The 18,228-nt window shown below is 36.3% G+C and overlaps 1 protein-coding gene across 1 annotated transcript in view; it reads left to right on the top strand.

The window, feature by feature from the left end:
• UNC79 (unc-79 homolog, NALCN channel complex subunit) overlaps window positions 1-18,228 on the top strand; it is a 258,705-nt gene that overhangs the window by 87,888 nt on the left and 152,589 nt on the right. The window contains 3 exon segments of the mRNA XM_079130155.1: window positions 2,284-2,372; window positions 3,000-3,040; window positions 5,556-5,584. Of these exon segments, the coding sequence (XP_078986281.1) occupies window positions 2,284-2,372; window positions 3,000-3,040; window positions 5,556-5,584 (159 nt within the window).

Below are 18,228 nucleotides of genomic sequence, written 5' to 3'. Positions count from 1 at the left end.
AAGAACTCTCTTTTCTAATTTCACCCTATACTTTTCAGAAAGGTAACATTCTTCTTAATGCTTCCTGTACTGGGGCCATTTTTGTACTACGACTCTGGTATTGTTCTGTTTCCAGTGTGAGTGCTCCAAAGCCTGCGTCATTACCACATGACATGCATATCAAAAGTGTCTAACACCCAGATGCTTACAAAATTATATTAAGTGAAAAGCAAAGTTATGAAATTACATAATATGATGCTAATTTAGTTTAAATATCACACATAAACATATTCACATCCATAGTGGAAAATAAAAACCCAGTTGTATCATTGGAATGTTACCAGGGAATGCATCAGGATGGAGAGTTAATGAGTAATTTGAATTTCCTTCTTTTTCTCCATTTCCCAAGCCTCTATAATGGGCATATATTTTATTCATAAACAGAAAAAAATCATTTTTAATGCAATATCCAGATGTGAACTCATTAGGAAAGGTGTCGACTGATTTGTTTGGAGTAAAACAGAATTGACTCTACTGCTCAGAAATCTGGTGGGTCATGTTATAAGTCACTTAACAGATAAGCGCTCAACCAGGTAATCTCCAGAGACTCTAGTGCTAATATCTTAGGGAGTTTTTCCTTTTGAGTGGAACACCTGGCAGAGGTATCAATGACTTGTTAGAAATGAGAGTAAAGTAATAATGCTCAAGAGGACGGATGAATGGGATGCATGGGAAAGACTCAGGAAAAATGGATTAATCCTGTCCAAAAGCTTGTATTTCCATAATACCACCAGGCACTAATGGTTTGCCAAAGAGAAAAGCATTATCTATTTTTGTTACAATAGGGTCCTAAAATAATTTTTAAGTAAAAGTCAAGAGCTTCAATAAGGTTAATGGTGAAAATATGTTGGAACTTATGGTTTATTATATCACACTCTGCTTTTGGTTTTACTTGGTTGTATTTGGAGTCCTCTTTATAAAATATTTCAAAGCCCAGATAATTATTTAAGACAAGGGTTGGACCAACTATGGCCCATAGCCAAAAATCTGGTTGGCTGACTGTTTTGTAAGTAAAGTTTTATTGGAACATAGCTATACTCATTTGCTTTTGTATTGTCTGTGGCTGCTTTTATGCTATAACTGTGGAGTTGAGTAGTTTTGACAGAGACTGTATGACCCACAAAACCTAAAATATTTACTTTCTGGCCATTCATAGGAAAAGTGTGCCAATCTCTGATTTAACAAAAAGTAGTTATTCATTATTGCATGCAAGGAAGCATGAAACTTACATAAGGAAAAATTTCACACCAGGCCTTTAGTATCTGGGAATACATAATTGACAATTTTGATGGTGTGATGATTTAAATTTAGCAATTCTAACTATTATTTTCCCAACCACTGAAACTCCTCAAGGTTTTAACTAAATTTCAGCCTGTTTGGGTTGTAAATTTGGGTTATTTCCCCCTTTCACATCAATGAAAGCAACTAAAGAAGAGAGTGAAATTTTAGAAGAATTTGTTTACTAGACATTCACTGTGTAATTTGCTATAGCCTGGGTTGATTATTTCTTGAAAGGCAGGAACAGAATTTGAAATGACTTTGAGAAATCTGATGCCAAGTAAAAAATGCAGGTAGTCATCTAAATGCATTCACTTGATCTAAAACTTCCAGATATTTGAACTAGCCTAGCACTCACCTGAGAAGTGAACAGTGAACACTTCTCATCCTGGTGCTTGGGCTAGTGAAGCCCCAGCCATAAACAACAAAGCATTGGGGTTGAACAAATTATAGGTCATAGGTGTAGAAAAAGTAAAAAATGTGAAAATGAAATGTTGGATGACTACAACAGAGCTAAGATTCCAGAGGAAGATGAATAAACTGCTCAACATTAGGTTGAATGCTAACTTTTCTGAATGAGTCTTAAGATGCCAAGTTCTCCACTGCCAGCCTGTTCGTATCATTTGTGATTTTAAGATCTTAATAATAATATATTTTCCTTTTCCTAAAGGGAGATAATTAGGTTTACCTTTAAGAGCCATTGAATAAGATGATTTTTATCTTTGTGGAATGAGGGTGGGTTTCTTGACACTGTTACTTAATTGCAAATAACAAGAGTAGTGAAAACCCACCACACCTGCGTTTAATTTCCCAGTTGCACGCAGTGAGTACAGCATGAGCAGCCACAGGTCAAATGGGTTTTGCTAATTTCCATTCCACTTTGCCTGTGGGAATGTTTCACTGTGAAGCACTCGTCCTCATCTTACCGGAGCAGGAGAGTTCATTCTGTCTTTTCATGTGTTTCAGATGTGTATAGACCCTTCCCTGTCAGTTGCTTTGGGGGACAAACCACCCCCGTTGTATCTCTGTGAAGAATGCAGCGAGAGGATTGCAGGGTAGGTATAGGGGTCTCGCAAGAGGAGGAAATAGAGCAACAATGGGAAAATAAGGAAAATCATTTGGACTTAAATTGGTTATATTACACAACTTTCCCAGTAGCCTTGCCGTGTTTCTTAAAGGTTCATTTGTCTGATAGTTAACATATAGCAAAGTGTCATTTAGAAGATTACAGCTTTGTTTGCAATATTTTGCTCTCAGTGACATGAGAAAGCAATTCCACTTCATAAAGCAGCTCTAATTTTGAAGTAGCCTTATTAAAAAGGCCTCAGAGAAAAATAGATGCAAAAGAAGACTGTGGTTTCCAAACATGACATGCAATTCAAGTGGATTCTCTGTACTTGCTAGTTTTACAGTCACACTCAGCTTTATGCAGATCCTGCAGTATTTTGGTTGGCATAATTAGCATCTGGAAAGTATCATTTAAAGATAACTGAATATGATGAAATGCCTATAATTTATAATTTATCTGGAATGCATTAGATGTTTTAAAAGTTTATTATGATAGGGCTCTTAATTATCCTTTCTATTAAAAGCCTTTCATCAATAGTGTGCAGCTTATAAACATTCATGTGGAAGGGGAGCATTTCAGTGAAGCTCAAAACGAATTTTGTTTTTCTTTATAGGGACCACAGCGAGTGGTTGATTGATGTTCTTCTGCCACAAGGTATGGTTTACTTCAGAAAGTGTGAATAATGACTAATCACTACTAATGACATGGTTGATTCATCTCCCTTTGTGCTATTTTATTTTACAAAGACAGTAACCAAAGCACAATATCCCATGAATATTAATAGACCTGAAGTGTTTTTATCAGTGTCTTGGTTATTATATACCTAAACATTTAATAATAAGGGAAGAGGTATGAACTCTACCAAAATTAAGGTTAGATATTGCAGTTAGGCTTCTGTAGGATTAAAGCCCAGCCGAATGTCTTAAGGGATTTTCTGTGTATGTGACAGGTGTTGTCAATGATATTTTGCTGTGCTAGGTCAGAAAGGGAATAAAAAAATACCAGTGGGAAGAGAATTGAATAATGGGTGTTTTTCTTGCCACTATGTTTTAGGGAATATCCTTTAATTGCTCTGAGACTCAAGTTCTCCATCAGTAAAATGGGGCTAAAGTATATCTAACCCATTTCAATGAAAAGACAAGATTTGCGGCACTTTCCTTTTTTTTTTTGGTTGTGGGGACTTAACTACTAAGCTACATCCCCAACCCTTTTTTATATTTTGCTTAGAGACAGGGTCTCGCTGAGTTGCTGAGACTGGCTCTGAACTCAAGATCTTCCAGCCTCAGCCTCCCTGAGCTACTGGGATTACAGGCGTGCACCCTCACACCCAGCCTGTAACACTTTTTGATGTTTGTTTGAATTCTGTAAGTTGTGTTTCAAAAGTTGGTAGGTCCTACTCAGAGCATACATGGGAGAAGCAGGATTTCTGGCCACCCCATTGGTGGCTAAAATGACAAGGATAAGTACTAAGGAAAGCAGAGGAAAGACAAAGTGTGGGAAAACTGGGCACAGTGAGTATAGACCAATGACACAGGAAGAACTTGATATCTGGCTTTGGATATAGATAGTGAAAGGATTTATATGAAAGGCCCTTTTAAAATGAAATGTTAAAACCTTATGTTAATAAAATCTGTGACCACTTGAAGAAAACATTAGGGCATTTGCTCAATGATAATTACACTAGTTCTTTGTAGTCTGACTTTTAACACTGGGTCATCTCAACCTTAAGAGAGAAATGAATGAGTGCTCACTCTCTGTAAAATGGAGCAATAATGTCAGTCTCTTTCCTTCAAAGGGACATTTTGAAAAGTTACATAAGGTTATTTGTAGAAAGATTTGGGCTTGTATTATGGATAAAGGTAACTTTTTTCCCTTGAAACTGGGCCACTTTATTAGTGAGCTTCCAGTGCTCTGAGGTAAAGCTGACAGTCAAATACTAATAAACATGTTATTTTGTTTATTTAATTACTTCTTAAGAGACTAGGCCTCTTAATGTTGTATGTTGCCTAGGCTGGCCCTAAACTCCTGGGCTCAAATGATCCCCTGCCTTGGCCTCCTAGGGAGCTGGGACTGTAGACATGTGCCACTGTGCCTAGTTCTAAAATATATTTTAAATATCAGATATGTTGCTGGATTTTGGTCATCATTTCTAGATGATATTCATCTTTGGAAGAATTGATGGTAAATTTTTATTATTTGTCTAGAGATTTGACACTAACCTCAGATTATTTAAGGTAAACTCAATGATATCAAGCTATTAAATTACTATTAGTTATACAAAAGCAATTTTAAAACTGAGTTATAAAGTCCATTTTTTGAGTCCTTACTGTTTCAAGAGAAATGCTAATAGAAATTTGGAAAAATTATTTTCAAGTATCATTCTTAAGCATCAGTTTCCGTGGAAATAATTGATATGCCCACTAAAAAGAATTTTTATGTGTTTGTTAAACTCAATCCTGAAAGACAGAAGTTTGATGGCATTCCTCCAACCGGTCTACCAATGGGTTTGAGGATTGTGGTCCCTTATGTAACCAAATAGCTTGTTTTATAGGAGTTAAGTCTGGTATGAATTAATAGTTCAAGTCTAAGTAGATCAAGGCATTAGGCTTTTTTCTACAGTTTTGATATAGCAGACCATCTCATGGCAGTGGTCTAAGTATGTCATATCAAACCAGTATCATAGTGTATTGGATAGAGCATCGAACAGGGGACTAGAGGGACTATAACTCTACATGCATCTCTACCATTGACAGTCTACATGATCTTGCAGAACTCATACAACCATGGCGGCCCTCAGTTTTGTTCTCTATATAATGAGGTTAAGATTAAAATTCTTTGGTTTAATGTGATCTGATTTCTAAGTCATAACTGAGATAATTGAATTAAATGTGTGACTAGGTGACATATTTGCTGCATGCAAATGTTTCTAACTTCATTAAACATAAATCTTGAAATCACTTTAAGGTGAGCAAGAGGTATATTATACTTTTGGAGGAAAACAGAGGCGAATAAAAGCAGATGACAACTTATTAGACAAGTCCAAAGCTGTTTTGGCCGAGTTCCAAGGTTGTGTGAATTATGATTTTTTTTTTCATTATCCTTCACGGCTGCCCTTATTTAAAATGGGCTTTCTTTCTTTGTTGATATTTTGTGTACCTTCCCCTTACAGCTGAAATATCTGCCATATGTCAGAAAAAGGTAAGAGCCAGCCATCTGTGTGGTGGGGCATGGTTTTCTGTGTTTGTATGTCAATTCGTGCATTGACATCTGCCTCATTTCTGCACCATGGTTTCCTAGTATGTTCATGTCACTGTATTTGTGAAGAGAAAAAGGAAATAATTTCGCATGTGAGATTGTGATGTCAAAATGGTCTCTATTTCCATCACTGCTTTTGCTCACCCATCTTATATACAATGTTTTTGTTAAGTAATTTGGAATAAAAGCATATGTGAAATTCTGGAATAGCCTAATTACAAAAAGAACTTAACTTGTAAAGAATGTATCAATGATCTGATATGTATGTGTCAAAACATATCAAGTATGTATGGAAAATACTCATTTATATGGAAACTGAACAATGAATCTAGCTAAAGATTCTTCCAAAATTTCCCTTAGCCAGTTTTTATATAGTTTCTCTAAGCCATTTCTATTATCTCTTCTTGTTTTAGTGGTTGAAAAGTATAACAGAATATTGTTATAGTCATACAAAGAGCTTTGATGAGTTGGTTGAAATGCTTGGGTTCTTGCCAGCTCTGTTCTCTCTTACTTTTGTGGACCTTGTACAAGTCATTTAAGCATTTTTGGAGGTTGATTATGAATAGGTATTTTTGGAAGGCTGTCTTGGTTATTTATTGTTGCATAAAAAACTATAATAAAATGTAATGGCTGATAACAACAGCCAAGTTGAACAAGTTGGCCTATGCTCAACTAGGTAGTTCTTCTGGTAAACTCTTTTAGGCTCAATGATATACTTGCAGTAAGTTGGTGTGTGGGTTGATGATTGGCCGGTTCCAGGTGGTCTTACTCCCACATCATGTCTGGGGTCTTAACTGATTGCCTGGATGGTTGGGATGATGAGGAATCTGGGCCTCCTTCTTTCTATGAGATGTCTCATCCTTGAGGGGGCTGGGCTGGACTTGTTCATAAGGCAGTAGTCTTCTGAGGGAGCGAGAGGCGGTTGTAAGATCTCAGAGACGTAGAAGTCCATGTCAGTTCTGCTGCTTTTCATTGGTCGAAGCAAGTCCTAAGGTCAGTCCAGATTCAAGGAGTGGGGAAATAGGATCCTCCTGGTTATAAAAGGAGTAGTAAGAATTTTATGGTCATATTTAATCTACCACAATCTACTATTTAGCTATAATTAATTTTTTTCCATATGTAAAATATACTCATCGCTTTACAGTAACCCCCCCAAATCTTGTCCCTTTGTGGCTTTAGGCTTAAAGTTCAGTATCTTGTGGTGGTAGGTATCACCTATGAAACTCCTTAGGTACAAATTCTCTTGATCCAGAGACCTATGAACTAAAAAGGAAAATAATCTGCTCCTTGCACACCCAGGATACAATGGTGAGATAGGTACAGGATTACAGCAATAAGTTTCTGTTCAGAAAGAGGAAGAGGAGGCAGTTGGCAGTCACTGGTCTGTAGCAGCTCCAGCCATGAACATGTCAGCAGCTGCTCACTCTCTTCTAGGGATGGCAGATGTGCCTTTATTAAGGTCTTGATTTACTTCCTAGGAATAGTTCCCTAACCCATCCCCTGTCCTGAGGTCTTGTCTCTACTCTCTAAGACATCTTTCCTTTAAATTAGAAATGGTCTGTGTTGCAGCAAGTAACTGAAGCTGCTGCTTGTGTAGAAGTTGGGGTTCCCACATGCCATTTTTTCATTTTGGATTGTGTCTGTCTATTTTAGTTTTAGCTGGTGGTGTTTTTGCTAGTATGACTCCTAAAAATTTTTAATTTTTAATGATTTTTAATGGATTTTTAATGAATCTAATTGAGTTCTGGGCCCCCAAAGCCACATCTATGATTATTTTTGAGAATTTTTTTCTATCTTTGAGCATTTCATACTGCACCTAAAATTATTAGAAGCTCTGTTCTAGCCACAAGGCTCAACTGTGCACACCTTATAGTTTTCTGAATTCTTAACAAAAAATCTTCTATTAATAGAAGATTTGATTTGACTCTTGATTTTATCTTTATCCTGAGGCTGTTTTTACTTTGAGAATTTTTTACAAGTTTGAAAGACTATGATGTGCAAGTTGTATTTTTCTTGTTTTGTGATGCTGAAGCCCTGTGCATGTTAGGAAAATGTTCTCCTACTGAGTTACATCCCCAGCCCAAGATTTATTTTCAAAATCAGTATGTCTTTGGTGTTGTACCTAACATATTTGAGACACAGAGTAGATAATTTTTAACACTTCTCTTTGCATGACAAAATTATTTTTAGTAATAATCTTTATATTAGCACATTTTATTACTCATTCCTTAATAAATGTATTTTATATGAAAGTTAATTTGGATAGCTTTTATTAAGTTCATAATAGTTCAGAATTGTTTGAGCTTGCTCTGGGCATAGTTTGTGCCTCTAACTCTTGGGTATGACATATTCCTACCTTTGAATAGGAAGTTTGAAATAAGCAATGAGAGCATCATGATGAAAGATAAAATCCTTGATTTATTTCAATTCTGTCATTATGAGACCACTTAGAACTACAGTTGTTCCTTGACTTATGATGGGGTTATGTCCTGAAAAATCCATCTTAAGATGAAAATGCATTTAGTACATCTAACTTGCTAAAATCATAGCTTAGCCTAGACCACCTTAAATGGGCTCAGAATACTTACATTAGCCTACAGTTGGGCAAAGCCATCTAACACAAGACCTGTTTTATAATAAAGTATTAAATATCTCATATAATATATTGAATACTATATTGAAAGTGAAACATGGAATGGTTATGTGGGTATACTTTCTCTCTCACACACAAAAAAAATCCTAGATTGAGCCACTGTAGAGTTGGGGACTGTTTGTATTTATTTGTGTCTAAAATTCAAAGCAGTAAAACAGAGTGACTAGAATGAACATTTGAAAACTGCACCCAGCTGAATCTGTATCTAAGAGAAATCTCTCTAGTTTACTATGGAAACGAATACATATAACTAAGTGCACCATCATTCATAAGCAGGTGGCAATTAGTGCTATAGATGTCAAGGTAGACCCTGGATATTTGTTGTAAGGCTGTACATCTGTTGCTAATAATAGTGATATTCTTGGTTCCATCCCTCTTCTTTTAAGAGGGACTGGAAAGTGATTGGGACACTTCAAGTTCACAGCGTGCTTCAAGTTCAACCTAATGCTCAACAATATTCCCAACTTAGCCAAGTAACAGCAAATCTGTTCTTACACTTGATCTAGCTGCACCTGAGCCTCAACAATACTTTAACACATAGAATAGAGGAGACAAAAACCCCAAACCAAGGAGGAACAATCAGGGGACCTCAGATCCCACTCCTGCACACATACTCATACATCAAAAACCGAGAGAAGTCCCAGAACAAAAAAAGATGACTACACCCAAAAGAGAAATGGTCATCCATCTCAATTGATGCACAAATCCAAGATTTCTGAAAACATGAGGAAATAAGCAAACAAATCTTCCCCCAAAATTCACAGTCTCCCAACAAAGGATCCTACAGGTATGGAGTGGATGAAATTCCACTGATTGTTAAAATGTTCTTTGAACTCAAAGAAGATCTAAAGAATGAATTAAGAGAGCAAATATAGGAAATGAAAGGCCATTTCAATAAAAAAATAGAGATAATGAAAGAAACCTATCAGAACTGGAAATGAAAGACACAAGGAATCAAGATTTACTTCAAAGTATCACCAACAGATTAGATTGCATAGAAAACAGAACTTCAGACCTTGAAGACAGAACCTAAGGCCTTGAACATGGAGATACAGACTAAAGGCATTAAGATTATTTTCAATGAAATAGTAACAAAAATTTCCCCACATTAGAAATGAGGTAGACATCCACATTATAGGAGGCATATAGGACCCCAAACAGACAAGATCAAAACAACCTCTCCAAGACACATCATAATCAGAATGCCAAACATAGAAAATAAGGAAAAAATATTAAAAGCTGCAAGAGAAAAGCATCATATTTAGAGGCAAACCAGTAAGTCTCACTTCTGACTTCTCAACTGAGATCCTAAAATCAAGGAGGACCTGGAATGAGATATTTCAAGCTCTAAAAGAAAACAATTTCCAGCCATGCTATGTCCACTAAGTCTGTCTTTCAAAATAACAACTTTCTGTGACAAGGATAATCTAAAGGATTCATGACCACTAAATCAGCACTACAAAGAATAATCAAAGATACACTGCACATAGAGGGACCCAAAAACAAACCCCAAAGCTCTCAAATAGAAGATCACTAGAGAGCAACCAACAAATGAAAATAAAGACAGAATTAAGTATAGCAAATAAACCAAAATGGCATGAAACAACAAACATATCTGTAATGATACTGAATATAAATGGTCTCAACTTTCCAATTAAAAGACACAGATTAGCAGAATGGATTAAACTATATGCTGTTTTCAAAAGACTCATGTCATAGGCAAAGATACCCACAGACTGAAAATAAAATGATGGAAAAAAATATATTCCATGAAAAAAGAGTCTGAAAAGAAGCAAGAGTAGCTGTTCTCATATGACAAAGCAGATTTTGAGCAAAAATTAAGAAGAGACAAGGAAGGCCACTACATGTTGGTAAAGGGAACAATCCAGCAAATATATATATATATATTTAGGAGATATATATATATATATATATATATATATATCCTAAATTTGTCAGTGTACCTAATTACACACACACACACATACACACTTCTTGACATTAACTCTCAGAACCAAATACAATAATACTGGATGATTTCAACACCTTTATCACCAGTAGATCATCCAAAACATAAAAACAGTAAAGAGATTTTTGACCTAAATAATACTATAAATCAAATGAATCTAACACACATCTACTGAATATCTCACCCCAAGAAAACTGAATTTACTTTCCTCTCAGCAGCTTATGGAACCTTTTCCAAAATAGACCACATTCAAGGTCACAATGTAAGTCTTAGTAAATATAAAAAATTGATTTAATCCCTTGCATCCTATCAGGTTATAATGGGACAAAACTAGAAATCAATAGCAAGAAAAATAATAGAAACCACTTAAACACATGGAGATCAAATAATGAATCATAGAAGAAATGAGAAGATAAATCAAGAAATTCTTTGAAACAAATGAGAATGGAGATCAACATATAAAAATCTCTGGGACAGTATGAAAGCAATCCTAAAAGGAAAATTTATAGCACTGAGTGCTTGCAGTAAAAAAAGAAAACTCAAATAAATAAGCTTATGCTTCACCTCCAGGTTTTAGAAAAGAAGAACAAACTAATTACAAAATTAGTGAAATTGAGAATGAAAAAACAATACACAGGAGCAATGCAATGAAGAGTTGGTTCTTTTGAAAAGATAAATAAGATTGATAAACTCTTAGCCAAACTAGTCAAAGAGAGAAGACCCAATAAAAAAAAATAAGAGATGAAAGGAGATATCACCACAGATACTTCTGAAATCCAAAGGATCACTAGAAACTATTTTGAAAATTTATACTGTAATAAACTGAAAAATCCAGAAGACATTGACAAGTTTCTAGACACATATGAAGTAGGAAGATAAAAAAAATCTAAGCAGACCAATATCAAATAATGAAATTGAAACAGCAATTAAAAATATTCCAACAAAGAAAGTTTAAGACCAGATGGACCTTTAAAGAAGAACTAGCACCAGTCTTTCTCAGAACTTTCCAGGAAATAGAAAAGGAAGGAACACTCCCAAGTATATTCTATGAAGCCACTATAACCCTTATAACAAAACCAGACAAAGATATATCAAGGAGGGCTGGGGTTGTGGCTCAATGGTAGAGCATTCGACTTACATGTGTGAGGCACTGAGTTTGATCCTTAGCACCACATTAAAAAATAAATAAATAAAACAAGGGTATTGTATTCATCTACAACTTAAAAAATATTTTAAAAAAGATATCAAGGAAATAAGACTAAAGATCAATGTTGCTGATGAATATAGACACAAAAGCCTGTAATAAAACATTAGCAAACTGCATTAAAAAAACACATGAAAAAGATAATACAGCATGATCAAGTGGGTTTCATTCCAAGGATGCAAAACTGGCAAACAACAACATAAGCAAATCAATAAATGTAGTTCACCTCATAAATAGAATTAAGGACAAGAATCATATGATCATCTCAATAGATGCAGAACAGACTTTGAAGAAATCCAGCACCCATTCATGTTGTAAATGCTGGAAAAACTAGGAGTAAAAGGAACTTAGCTCAACATTATAAAGGATATGTATGACCAAAGTCAACATCTTACTGACTGAATAAAAATTATGAACATTTCTTCTAAAATCAGGAACAAGACAAGGACATTCACTTGCACCACTTTTATTCAATGTAGTTCTTGAAACTCTAGCCAGAGCAATCAAGCAAAAAAAGGAAATTAAAGGGATACAAATAGGAAAAGAAGTCGCATGATCTGTTTGCTGATTATTTGATGCTATATCTAGAAGATCCAAAAAACTCCACTAGAAGACTTCTAGAGCTGATAAATGAATTCATCCAAGTAGTAGGATAGAAGATCAGCATTCATAAATCAGTAGTTTTCCTATGCTTCAATAGTGATTCTGCCGAGAAAAAAGTTGGGAAAACTATCCTATTCCCAACACCAGCACCAACACCACCAACAAAAAAATTCAAACCAAACCAAACTAAACCTTGGGAATTAATCTAACCAAGGAGATAAAAGATCTCTACAATGAAATATGAAGGACACTGAAGAAAGAAATCGAAGAAGACCTTGGAAGATGGAAAGACCTCCCATGTTGTTTTTGATAGTATGGTCATTTTAATTCTTCCTCTCCCAAGAACATGGGAGGTCTCAGCAGAATATATGCATAGAATTTGACCCCATTCCAGTATCCATTCTCTCACGCCCCATTTCCCTCCTCTCTTCCCTCCCCATATTCTCCTTCCTCTATTCTAGGATCCTCTTTTCCCTCATTTATTTATTTAATTTTGATTTATGCTTTCTACATATACATAAAGGTAGAATTCATTGCACATAGCATGATTTTGTTAAATGCATTCCACATTTTCTCCCCTTTCTAGCTCTTCTCCCTCCCTCTTATCTCCTTCTTCTACTCCACTGATCTTCCCTATACCTTTATGATATTTCCCCCCCCCTTTTTTTTCCCTTTATTTTGCTCTAGTCTGCATATGAGAGAAAACATTCAACCCTTGATTTTTTTTTTCTAATTATTTATTTACTAAAAAATTTTTTTTTAGTTGTTGATGGACCTTTATTTTATTCATGTATTTTTGTGTGGTACTGAGAATTGAACCCAGTGCCTCACACATGCTAGGCATGTGCTGTACCACTGAGCCACAACCTCAGCTCACAACCTTTGATTTTCTGATTCTGTCTTATTTCACTTAGCATGTTTTCCATTTCTATCCATTTACTGGCAAATCCCATAATTTCATTCTTCTTTATGGCTAAGTAAAACTCAATTGTGTAAATATACCACATTTTCTTTATCTATTCATCTAGCGTCTGGGCTGGTTCCATAATTTGGCTATTGTGAACTGAGCTGTTGTAAGCACTGAAGTTGCCTTATCACTATTGTATGCTGAGTGTAAGTCTTTTGGATCAATACGAATAGTGGGATAGTTGGGTCATATGGTGGTTACATTCCTAGTTTTCTGAGGAATCTCCATACTGCTTTCCAGAGTGGTTGTACTCATTGCAGTCCCCACAACAGTGTATGAACGTACCTTTTCCCCTACATCTTCATCAGTATTTATGATTATTTATGTTTTTGATAATTGCCCTTCTAACTGGAGCAAGATTAAATCTTGGTGTGTTTTGATTTGCATTTCTCTGAGTGCTAGAGATGTTGAGCACTTTTTCATATTTTTGTTGGCCATTTGTGTTTCTTCTTTGGAGAAATATCTAAATTTAGTTATTTTGCCCACTTACTGATTAAGTTATTTGGGTACTGACAAAGATTTTCTCCCATTCTATAGGTTCTATGATCACTCAATTAATCATTTCCTTTGCTGTGCTGAAGCTTTTAAATTTGATGGCACCCCACTTGTTAATTATTGGTTTTATTTCCTAAGCTTTAGGATCTTGTTAAGGAAGTTGGTGCCTGCACCAATATGATGGAGTGTCGACCCTGTGTTTTCTTCTAGCAGTTGCAAAGTTTCTTGTCTAATTATGAAGTCTTTGTTCCACTTTGATTAGACTTTTGTGTGGGGTGAGATATAGGGATGTAGTTTTGTTCTTCATTTACAAATGAATATTCACTTTTCTCAGAACCATTAGTTTAAAAGGCTCTCTTTTCTCCAGCATATATTTTTGGCATATTTGTCAAGTATCAGATGACCATCAGGCATGTGGCTTATCTCTGTCAACTATTCTAGTCCATCGGCTTTCATGTCTATTTTGATGCTAATGTTATGCTGTTTTTGTTACTATAGTTCTGTAGTATAATCAGGGATCTGGTTTTGTGATGCCTCCTGCATTGCTCTTTGTGCTTAGTATTGCTTTGAGTATTCTGTCTCTTGTATTCTTTCAAATGAATTTTAAGGCTGCTTTTTTCTAGTTCTGTGAAGAATGTCACTGGCATTTTGATGGGGATTACACTGAAGGGGGTAAATCAAATTCTATGCGTATGTGATTTTATCAAAATTAACCCAACTATTATGTATAACTATAATGCTCTAATAAAAAATAAAAATGCTATTTTTGGAAAAAGTATTTTATTGCTGATACTGTTTAGAATTGATGTCGCACTATGATAAAGAAGGGTAACTTTTAGTTATTTTACATATATATAAAAATATTTCTACATGTACCATATATTTTTGTATATTTATGTTTATATTTATAATATAAAAATATAAATATTTATTTATTTATTATATGTAGGCACTGCATAAGAAATTACTCAAAATGGGCAGCATGAAACAAGTCCTTAATTATGTTCACAGATTCTGTGGGTCACAGTCTTGAACAGGGCACAGTGGAGATAACCTGTCTTTGAATTTTGGGGCCTCATCTGGGAAGGCTTTAGTACCTGGAACTGAAATTATCTAGAGGCTTCCAGGTCATATTTGGGCTATGGGATGAAATGACTAGAAGATATGGTTAGTGGGTTCTGTTGACCAGAGACCTAACCATGGCCTCTCCATGTGGTTTGGCCAGAGCTCTAGGAGGAATATCCTGATGAGGAGGCTTCTGAAAGAATGTTTCAAGATAGCCAGATGCAAGCCATATATCTTTATAACCTAGCACTGAGAGTCATATAAACATCGCTTCTGCCATACTGTATTTTTTTTCCCCCCTCATTCCTGGGGATTGAACACACAGCCTCAAACATGTTAGGCAAGTGCTTAACCTTTGTGCTACATCTCCAGCTTTTAAGAAAAAAGAAATTATTTTTCTTGTTGAGACAGGGTCTTGCTAAGTTTCCCAGGCAGGCCTTGAAGATCCTCGTGCCTTAGCCTTCTGAGTACTTAGGATTATAGGCGTGTATTGCCATGCCCAGCCTGCAATATTTTATTGATTAAAACAGTCAAAACCCCATCCAGATTCAAGGAGGGGAAATGAACCCCACTGATTGATGGAAGGAGTGTCAGGATATTCCTCTGCAGGACACTCCTCTGATAGGAATCGTTTACATTTTCCACATCATTCCTGTAGAAACTAGTCTACAAACTGAGGAATGAGAGGCACATGGTCATAGGTCCACAGAAATATGGAAGTTCAGCAGGGCCCATGGCATCTGTTTGTTAGTTCCTTAGTCCTACTTCCTGGGAGTTGAATTCTTGGCTGTTGACACCACCCTCTTGGAGATACCTATCTTTTTTCCTATAAAAAGTAGGCTGTTCTTTACAACTAAGTAGTCATATCAGTTTACTTTTTCATCATTGGCGTGTGGAATTCCAAAAGCATCTTTTTTTTGAGGCTCTCAGAGTCGATTTCTTTCAATCCACATTGATATTATTCCATGAAAAACGTTGTGGACTTTTATGTAATGGTTTATAAACCAACTGCAGTAGGCACAAGTTAAATGCACAAACCTCTCTGAGATAAATCCTTCTATATCGTTGACTTTGTGAGGCAGCTGGGAATAATGGCATTAAGATCTTAGAACCCCTTTTATTTAGTGGAGAGGATGGTGGGGCATGCCCTTAAGATCCTCAGAAGGTATTTTGTGTGTCTAAAGGAGTCTGTGATGTACCATATTAAATTCTGAGCTCTTAACAAAGGACTTTATATTCAAACCTCTGTCGTCATCCCACCTCCTTCCTTGAGACCACATTTTCTGATAGGGTCCTGAATTTAGTGTTTGCCCTGAAACTTTTTTCTTATATCAGGAATCTTAAATTACTTGCTGGAAAGACTGTCCTGAGCTCAATATTTTCCCTTTAACTTCTAGTTGGAAACACAGTAACTAATTCTTTTCTTTATCTCACTTCTCACATTTCTCTGTAGGTAGCTAGAATCAGCTAGGCAGGTACCTACAAGATTGCATGAAAAATGCCTTGTGTCTGTTAGCACTTGTCTACCTTTCCACGACCTGGGCATTGTAGCCAAACTTCCTATGACTGCATATTAAGTGTCCCCTTTCTTCCAGCATCATAACACTTTCCTCTCTTTCCTTTTAGCCCTCCCTGAGACCCATCTGACTTCCACTGTCTCCTCAAGGTGTTTCCAACTTTGTCTGCTGCTGGTTACAGTTTTGTGTTTAGATTTTATCACGGGAGTACCTCACTGCCATGTACTAAATTCTGTTCTAAATTCCCTATAACGATTCACTCCACAGCTTTTGGCATGGAAGACCATTTTGTGATGGTCATGGATTCTTCAGGTCAGGCTCCAAGCAGACATGGCAGAGTTGAGTCATCTCTGCTTCACAGTGTCTTGGGCAATCATCACAGTGAGACCTTGGGGGTTCTTAGGAGGGAGAAGAGTGCAGTTTGCATGGGGAGGGGTATAAATAAACTGTGGCCAGAGGGCTGACTGTGGCAATATCAAATTATTTTATTTCTCAATTGAGACATGGAGTCTGTGTCATCACTCACTGTGATCTCCTTAACCAACAGAATATGGTAGAAATGACTCTCTGTACCTTAGCTTGGGTCATAAAAATTCACATATCTTCCTCCCTATTTTTTTTTTTAATAATTTAGTGGAACTTAGTGTACTTTGTTCCACAGTTTAACCAATACATTTTATTTATTTTGTGAATGGGTTTGCTTGCTTCATTTATTTTTCTTTGTTCTGATTAGTTATACATGACAGTAGTATGCATTTTGACACATCATACACAAGTGGAGTATAACTTCTCATTCGTCTGGTTGTACATGATGTAGAATTACATGGGTCATATAATAATATATGCACACAGGGTAATAACATCTGATTCATTCTATTATCATTCCTCCTCTTATGCCCCCTCCTCTCCCTTAATTCCCCTCCGTTTAGTCCAAAATACCACTATGTTCCACACCCCCTTATTGTGAATTAGCATCTACATTTCAGAGAAAACATTCAGCCTTTGCCCCCCTGATTCTTTTAAAGTACTTGCTTTCAGGATGCTCCCTCTCAAAACCCAGCCACTATACCATGAGGACCCAACTGCTAAGGTTTGGGTGTAGTTTTTCTTCCGAAGGATTGATTAGAAGCTTAGTCCCCAGGTGATGATATGAGGTGGAGTCTAGTGGAGATCATTGGGAGTACTGCCCTTAGAAGGCATTACAGAGCTTCTGTACTTCTCATGGGACCCCAGTTAGTTCCCACAAGAGTGAGTTTTACAATAGAGCAAGACTGACCTCTTGGTCTCTGGTTGTGCACATTATCTCTTCCTCTTGCAAACACTTCTGCCACTGTGAGGTCAACTGCTATGAGGTTCTCATCGGAGCCCAGTTGATACCAGTGCCGTGCCCTTGAATCTCCATAACTGTGAGCCTCTTCTTTGATATAAAATTCCCAGCCTCAATTATTTTGTTATAGTAACACAAAACAAACAAATACACGAAGTCACATGGAGGAGCCATGTGTAGATGCTCTAGTTAGAGGGCCCAACTAAGCCCATCCTTCAGCTGTCCAGCCCCATCACTGATGTATGAATGAAGAAGAACTCTCAGAAGTCATTTCTATTAGCAACTCTTCCAATATCCAGCAGTTTGAGGCATCCCCAGTCATATAAGTCATTCAAGTTGAGGCCCCAACTCTCATGGAACAGAGAAGAGCCATTCTGCTTTTGTCCTCTCTGAAGCCTTGACTGATAGAATCCTTGCACATAATAAAATGGTTTTGCTTTACACCTCTAAGTCTTAGAGTGGTTTGTTATACAGCAGTAGTGGCTGAAAACATCAGCTATATTATTGTTTTAAAAATCTCTAAGGATACTGTGCCTCTTTCTTGTCTTCATCTGGTTTTGACGGTTTGTTCCATCTTGTCTTGGAATGTATACTTCTTGGTTTCTCTATATTTCCTTTAGCTTCTCTTTAGCTTACTTCTCTCCTCTCATACCTCATCAAATACAGATATCAGAAACTAATTGGCCCCCTCGGCATTATGCTTGGAAATCCCTTTAGTCTTTTTCCAAAATTTATTATGTACTTTTCAATCTTCCAAATTATTGCAGGCAACATGTTACCAAGTGTT

Source organism: Sciurus vulgaris (assembly GCF_902686455.1).
Source record: "Sciurus vulgaris genome assembly, chromosome: 2".
Classification (NCBI taxonomy): Eukaryota; Metazoa; Chordata; class Mammalia; order Rodentia; family Sciuridae; genus Sciurus; species Sciurus vulgaris.
This window is presented reverse-complemented; position numbering and strand designations above follow the sequence as displayed.